Genomic DNA, 8,350 nt, shown 5'->3' on the forward strand with positions numbered 1-8,350 from the left:
TTGCAAAAGTTAACCAAAATTTTAGTTCATCTGTCCAGTGATCAAGGTGATAGGTTATCCTCTGTGCCCTCTGCTGACACAAACTATATTTTAAGAGGAACAATCCAACACCAATCCAGGGGAAAGAACACTGCATGGTAAGGTATCTGGAATTACTAACAACCAACATAGAGCTATGAATACTTAGCTTAAAGACTAACATAGAAAGGAATGTGGGAGGGGTCTTCGTGTATCTGTATAGGAAGGGTTATTAAAGGCACGAAGAAATAAATGTAGTTCTTAGTTCTTGTTTTCTGGAACTACAGTAAATTTAGACCAATAGATTTTGGCGGTAGGGAAGCAGACTTTGACTCAACATAATAATCAGACAAGCAATGTAAAGATTTGATTAACTTTTTCCTAACTGAGATTATTTTAAATAAAGGCTAGGAGGCTATGCAGAAGAAACACTGAAAGGAAGAGTCTCGCTTTAGAATGAGTCTGAATGACCTTAGTAGTTAGACAATTATCTTTGTGTCTTAGGTGTTATTTATAAATGCATGTGCTAAATGGATTAGTAAAATATCAGTTTTACTCACGGTTGCACACAGTGGGCTGCAGTCAGAATCCACATTGAGTCGATGATGGCACCTCCACACTGGTGATCGCCTAGAAACCTCAGACCCGCCTGCCATGGCCAGCAGTGGGGACAGGCTTCGTCCCCTCCTGCAATTCTTCTGGAAAACCACTGGGGACTAAATTGAGGGATGCCACAGACATCTACAGTAAAGAAGATGAAACCAATGACCCATTCTGTTGAAATAATTCAGAACACACCTTCTAATGGCTCGCCATAGTTAACAGTGGTAATTCCAAACACCAGATGGGCTTCATAAAGATACTGACTCCAAGATTCACCTCTAAAGAATTTGATTTTAAAAAGTCTGCCCAGGTGGCTATGCTAGTCAATCAGAATTTTAGATACTGGCCTACAGAATAATATTTGTTTATTCATTTAACAATATTTAATTAGTTAGTTTATTTAGAACAGCCAAGTGCTGTTCTAGACATTGATGAGATGTCAGTGAATAGAAAAAATAAAAATACTGGCCCTCATGGAACTTACATTCTAATAGGAAAATTCCAAGTTTGTTAGCAAAATATATAAGGCGCTTAAAAACATGTCCTTGTTTAAATTCTTGTTCTCGCTGTAATAAAAACCACTACCAAACCTCAAACATGTCACGTTTGCTCAGGCATTGAAATGCTGTTCTCTTACTGGGAACCACTGCGACTCAGTTCAAATCCTAATCTTCTCCATGAAGCTTTCTCCAACTTCCTAGTAAGAGATAGATGTGTTCGCCTCTTATAGCTTCACTTATACAACTTTCTCTTACAGTCCATCAGCTTGAACATATTCAATTCATGCATGTGGAATAATAACAATCATAGTTTTTCACCACATGCTTTAGAGCATAAGGAAATTAAAAGATTCCAGTGTTAATTAAACACACATACACATACAACACAACCAATCAAAGAACTTTGTATTCTCTTTTCCCCCCACAGTGCCTAATAATATTAAACACAGACTCTAGGAAGTCATTTCAGATATTAAGTCTTTAAGGAATAGGTGAGGATAAAAGATTGGTCTTGTACCCTTTTCTTTCTATCCCAAGACTTAAATGTTCTTCCATCTATTTGAGCCTAAATGTGAAACCAAACAGGATTCTGGAGGTTTCATGGACATAAATATAAAACTCATTCTTGCTCACTGTGAAGTTATAGCAAATGTAAGATAAGGATGTCCAAAAGAGACACCTAGTTAATGAAGGATGAAGGCTAAACAGACAGTAACAACACGACCATCAACTTACCATATCGGATAGCTTTTGCAGCAGATACAGGGTTGGATTTGAGAAATGATGTCTGCTCAATTTCGTGTGAAGAATCTATAGAAGAAAATCATTTTGTAATTAAAGCATTTAGAGTGACTACACTACTTACTGACCCTACCTGCTTACCCTGGTCAATCGTAAAGTCACTCTACTGTAGATCTCCCTAACATTGCCATTCATATGCTAGAAGCCAGATCCTGTAGATGTGATCTCTTATATAGTCTCTTAATATCCCTTTTGCGTCTGGATCTTTTAAGCACTTCTTCCTTCCTTGGCTTCATGACATTACTCTCTTAGTTTTCTTGATGTACCAATGACCATCTCTTCTCAGTATCAGTATTTTTTCAGGATCCTATTCTTCAACCTTAAAGGATACTCCCCAAGGTATTGTTTAGTATCCTATTTGTATTTGCCTCATTTAGATGACTTTCAAATTTCTCTCTTGAATTTTAGACCTAGAACTGGTAGATATCTTCATTTGGATTTTCTACAAACTCATTAAGATCTACATTTCTCAATCAAAACAAAACAAAAAATAAATAATTTTAACAGTCAACATGGTCATGGTCTTATGTTTTCATGTATCACTTCATGACTCCACCAGCCACCTAACCACTCAACCTGGGATCTTGAAAATCATCCTGGACATTTCCTCCTTCATATGTCCCTCTCCCTACAATGTACATGGTCAAGCAATACTTCTAGAATAAATTCTTTACAATGACTTCCTCACTACTCTCCTTGCATGGAAGTCCACTCATAGCCTTCCATGTTACTCTGAAGTCAGAGAGACCAAGGTTTGAATTATGGCTTCACTTCTTGCCAGCTGAGCATTTTTGGGAAGCTTACTTAGATTCTCTAAGCCTCAGTTCACTCATCTGCAAAAGGAGAGCCATGCACATACCTTCTAGGTCTGTGAGGAGGAATAAATGAGATAAGGCATGTGAAATGCTCAGTCCATACTTGCTATGAGCAAGTAATCCTATCATTCTGATACTTATAATTTAGCGTTTTGTGTCCAACATGATCTAACTTCTGCCTTTTCTATCATTTTCTCCAAAATTCAAACAATATTGAGTTATGTGTAGTTTTATACATTGCCCATTGTCTTTCATTAAGGTTTTTGTATGATATTCCTTTTGTCTGGGTAAGGTGTATTCTGTCTTCTACATTGCCAAGAAATGAATCAAAGCTTCAAAACCTTCTAACATTCTAAAATAGAACCAGTCAACCTCATTTCTGAGTTACATCCTTTAATCTGAATATTCTACTACTCATACATGGTGTTTAGACTCTTAATATGCTAATGGATGCAGTTTCTTGAGCAGTACCCTGAGGTGTTTGCTAAAGTACAGATTCCTGGACTCCATTCCAGTTCTACAGAATCTAGATCTCTGGGGAAAGACCCAGTAATTTGCAGTTTTATTATATCTGCTGAGGTGGTTCAAATACCCTGCATTTAGGTAAACAAAGCTAAATTATCTTCCTTGTTACAGTTTTCATAAGCAAAAGTCCCTATTACACAAGTGTTTTTATATACCTGAAGGTAAAAAAAAAAAATCTAACTTTAAAGTCTCAGAAATCACTTTTTAAAAGGATCACCATCATGTTACTAGGACGGAATACTGGAGTGATGTTCAAGATTCCACAAAGCTTAACTGAGAAGTTTTAGGGAAGTTTGACTTATTAAAAAAAAAATTTTTTTTGAGTTGGAGTCTCATTCAGTTATCCAGGCTAGAGTGCAGCGGTATGCTCATGGCCACCACAGCCTCAACCTGCTGGACTCAGGTGATCCTTCCACCTCAGCCTTCCAAGTAGCCGGAACTATAGGTACGCGCTACCACATCCAGCTTATTTGCTTTTGATTTAGAGATGAGGTCTCACCAAGTTGCCCAGGTTGGTCTTGAACCCCTGAGCACAGGCAATCCTCTCACCTTGGCCTCCCAAAGTGCTGGGATTACAGGCTTGAGCCACTTATAACAGTTGAAAAAAAAATTTTTATAAGTACACGGCTGACTTATAAACATTTTTAAAAATCAGAACACAGAGGTAAAATATCATCTAATTAATTTACTGTCAGTAGCTTTGGGTTTGGTTTTCTCCAACTCTGATTTGTAGGCATATCCTTATATCTGAGGTGAGAATTAATAATTTCACAGTAACAATACACTATAATTCCATCTCACAGAAAAAGCTCTACAAACAGTATAAAGATGTCAGATTTCTAGTATGCACAGAAACCTCAATTATTAACTTGTAAACAATGAGAAGAGGTGAGTGAAACAAAAAGCAAGCACTCAAGTTTCTGTATTTCTTCCTTCAAACAAGACATGGCCACATGTTCTGTAATCAGATAACTCCTGAAAAAAATTTTTTTTTTTTTGAGTTGAAGTCTCACTCTGTCACCCAGGCTGGAGTGCAGTAGCACGCTCCCAGCCACCACAACCTCTACCTGCTGGGCTCAGGCAATCCTTCTGCCTCAGTTTTCCAAATAACTGGAATTACAGGCATGCACTACCATGCCCTGCTAATTTTTTGATTTATTGTAGAGATGAGTGCTCGCCAAGTTGTCCAGGCTGGTCTTGAAACCTCAGGCTCAGGCAATCCTCTCACCTCAGTATCCCAAAGTGCTGGGATTATAGGCATGAGCCACCATGCCCAGCCTACTCCTGAAATCATTCACAGAAACCTCACACTAGACAGGTACTGTTCTGTGGGATCAGGGGATTATGGTTCACTCACCTGCTCTTAATGCCCAACTAAATATTCCAAGTCCATCTATATTCCTGACCTTTCACCCACACTAACACCCAGCTGGAGGGACAAACCCTAGGTGCTAAGAAAGTGGTTGCTGTGCTGCCCATCAAAAGAGGACTGGATAAAAAAAAATGTGGTACATATACACAATGGAATATTATGTAGCCATAAAGAAGAACAAAATCATGAACTTTGCAGCAACCTGGATGGAATTAGAGTTTACAATACTGGTGATCTTTCACAAAAACAAAGATCTGAGTATCACATGTTCTCACTCATAAATGGATCTTGAACAACTACCATAATACTATAAAAAAAGGATTGACAGTAGCGACAGGTGGGATTGACAGTAGTCGAAATCTGCTTGGGGAAGGGGGGGCACACCTCATCAACAAGGGCACCTGCACAATGAATATTTGTATACCTAACCCTGAACTGTACCCCACAATTTAAAAAAAAAAAAAAAAAGAAAGTGGTTGCGAGACTGGAAATTCTTCATATTCAGTACATTGTTAGGCCATAACTGAAAGTGTATTTGAAGTTTTAAACATTATGTCTTAAAATTAGTTGTAAGACCCAAGTAGAAATTATAGCTGTTGGTTACTTTTCTTGGATACAAACATCAAAATATCAACAATAGAAGAAATTAACATAGACGGAAGTTTTACAATTTACCTTAAAATAACTGCCAAAAATATACTCACTGTTACTATTTTCTCTTTTCTCTGAGGACTTCCTTTTCACCTTCCAAATAGTCTGAAATATAATTCGCCTCTTGCATGTCTCTGTTAAAAACTTTACTGGTGAATCAGTTGCTGGCTCATGGGTATTAATGCTAAAGCTTTATGGCAACTTCAGTTTCCAGGGCAAGAAATTATCATTCCCACTCAACCTCATGGCACCCAAGGAAGCCAGCCAATGCTGTAACTACTCTGGATAGTCTAACACTTTTCAAATTTAAAGGACGAAATGTTACCCACCTAACTCATGTTCTTCCTCGGAATCACCACAAATCACAACTGCATCATGAACAGAGTTTTGGTTGAATTCCACAGTAAAGTCCTCAAATGTCAACTGTACAAATTATAAACATAACCAGAGAAGTGGTCAAGGACGAGAGGAGATGAGCTTCAAAAGTTGCCCTCTGTATATTTAAAGGCTCTCTGCCACATTCTCATATTTCTTCCTACAGGAGGGTAAATAATTGCGGTCTCTTTGGCAATGACTATCAGGTTTAAATGGACAAACCCTCTGAACCAGCAAATCTGCTTCTGGGAATTATATATATCCACATGTGTATACAAAATAGTGACAGGTTTATTCATGGCAACATTGCTAGTAAAAGCAAAGACTGAAAACATAAAAATCTGTTAATAGGGAAATGGTTTAATAGATTCTGAAACATCACACAATATTTTATATAGTTGCTAAAAAGAGCTCTGTGGGCTCATCTGAAAGATCTTCGAGATATTTTTCAATGGGAAAATCAGTGCCAAGCATGTGTGTGAGTAAATTCTCAGAATACCTCGCCAGGGATACTGTAGTATGTCATCAGTGTTTGCCTCCACGGAGTTGGATGGGAGTCTAATGAGAAGGCATTTCATTTTTCATTATATACACTTTTAAACCACTGAAATCTTTAAAACCAAACAGAGATCCCTTTTTGAAGTAAAAAATAACGTAGACAAGTTCCTAATCCTAATGGCAATTTAACAATCCAGGTGAAGTAAATCCTGCCTAACTAACATAGCTAAGTTCTCTGGGAAGCAGAGAAGTCCTTAGTTTCCTACCTTTATAATGCGTTTCTTTGAAGGATGGATGGACCAATGACACCTAATATTGCTAGGATACAAGGCAGGATAGTTGTCAGAGTGGACTGCCCCTTCTTTTACCAATATAACCACACTCCCACAATCTGAACCTATAGAAGAATTGGGGAAAATAAAAGTCAATGACCAAAGGCATTTCCTCTTTCTCATTCTGACATCAGAGAAAAATAGCAGGGAATTAATACCTGCTTCTGAATTCTGAACAGCCGTAAAGATAAGCTCAAAGCCACTGCCACTGTTTTCTGTATCGGAAACAAATGTAACTGTGGCCTCATTGGTGGCTGTCAGCAATGGTGCAGGCAATATATCTCCACAAACCTTACCTTAAAAGGGAAATAAATAGAAACAACATTACCAAAGAGTGATGGAAACTTACATACAGGTGTTTGCTTTTCTAATGTCATCTCCATGAGCTCTCTAGTCTAAACACTATTTCGAGGCCCCTTTGATCATTCCAATCTCTGCTTTTGTGATTTTGCTATTTCCCTCACCTTCTCCCCTCTAGTCTCACATGTCCAAATTCTACTCATCCTTCAGAGCTTAACTCAAAATTCAGTTCTCCCATAAACTTTCCCAGACATTCACTGAAAATAAGAGCTAGCTTTTTTGAAATAACACAGCACATTTCCTGTTTTACACTTTCCACTTTGTGATACAGTTTTTGTTCCCTCAAACTGCAAGATCATCTGGTCAGAGACTGCTTTTTCTCTACAGATGCCTAGTACCCAGCATGATATTTCATTTTCAAAACAGAGATTCATTGAAAGAATGATTACTGGATAAGTAGCAGGCTTAAGCATGAAATCAATTAGTCAATAGATATTATAACCCCTAGCACAATGTTTTGTCTAAAGCATCCTGCCCAATACATGTGAAGAGACACATTGGTCTTGTAGAGACCTAGAGTTAGAGGTCTATACCAGTTGCAGAGATCTATACCAGAGGTCTATACCAGGTGCAGAGACCTTCTATTATGTTTAACTACTAGTCTTTCTTTCTTTCTTTCTTTCTTTCTTTCTTTCTTTCTTTCTTTCTTTCTTTCTTTCTTTCTTTCTTTCTCTCTTTCTCTCTCTCTCTCTCTCTCTCTCTTTCTTTCTTTCTTTCTCTCTCTCTCTCTTTCTCTCTCTCTCTCTCTTTCTTTCTTTCTTTCCCCTCTCTCTCTCTCTCTTTCTTTCTTTTCTTTCTCTTTCTTTCTCCCTCCCCTCTCTTTCTTTTTTTTGAGTTAGAGTCTCATTCTTCGTTGCCCAGGCTGCAGTGCAGTGGTATGATCATGGCCACCACAGCCTCGACCTGCTGGGCATAGGTGATCCTTCCGCCTTAGCCTTCCAAGTAGCTGGAACTACAGACGCATGCCACCATGCCTGGCTAGTTTTTGTGATTTATTGTAGAGATGAGGTCTCACCAAGTTGCCCAGGTGGGCCTCGAATCCCCAGGTTCAGGCAATCCTCTCACCTCGGCCTCTCAAAGTACTAGAATTACAGGCTGAGCCACCGCGCGTGGTCAACACATAATATTTCAACTAAAGTAGCTATATCAGTTATGCTTGTATAGCTAATAAGAGGTAGTCAATAAAAGAAATGTAATGACATAATCCATTGTGTCATGAGAAAAAAAGTAAATTATAAAACAATGTTAAGTCCAAAGTGTGTGGCTATAGGCCAGGTGCGGTGGCTCATACCTGTAATCCCAGCACTTTGGGGACCAAAGCAGGAGGATTGCTTGAGCCCAAGAGTTTGAGACCATCCTGGTCAATATAGCAAGATCTCGTCTCTACAAAAATATTGAAAATTAGCCAGGTGGGGTGGTGTGCCCTTGCACTCCCAGATATTTGGGAGGTTGAGGTAGAAGGATCGCCTGAGCCCAGGAGGTTGAGACTGTGATGAGCCA

General features: G+C 38.6%; 1 protein-coding gene across 1 annotated transcript in view; it reads right to left on the bottom strand.

Moving 5' to 3' along the window:
- Positions 1-578: 578 nt before the first annotated feature.
- LOC103268678 (ovochymase-1-like) overlaps positions 579-8,350 on the bottom strand; it is a gene marked incomplete at its 3' end in the record, with an annotated part of 28,163 nt that continues 20,391 nt past the window's right edge. The window contains 7 exon segments of the mRNA XM_021716679.1: positions 579-759; positions 1,857-1,931; positions 3,418-3,436; positions 3,438-3,535; positions 5,615-5,708; positions 6,425-6,555; positions 6,649-6,786. Of these exon segments, the coding sequence (XP_021572354.1) occupies positions 579-759; positions 1,857-1,931; positions 3,418-3,436; positions 3,438-3,535; positions 5,615-5,708; positions 6,425-6,555; positions 6,649-6,786 (736 nt within the window).

Source organism: Carlito syrichta, unplaced genomic scaffold (genome assembly GCF_000164805.1).
Source record: "Carlito syrichta isolate Samal-C Ts95f unplaced genomic scaffold, Tarsius_syrichta-2.0.1 Scaffold308871, whole genome shotgun sequence".
Classification (NCBI taxonomy): domain Eukaryota; kingdom Metazoa; phylum Chordata; class Mammalia; order Primates; family Tarsiidae; genus Carlito; species Carlito syrichta.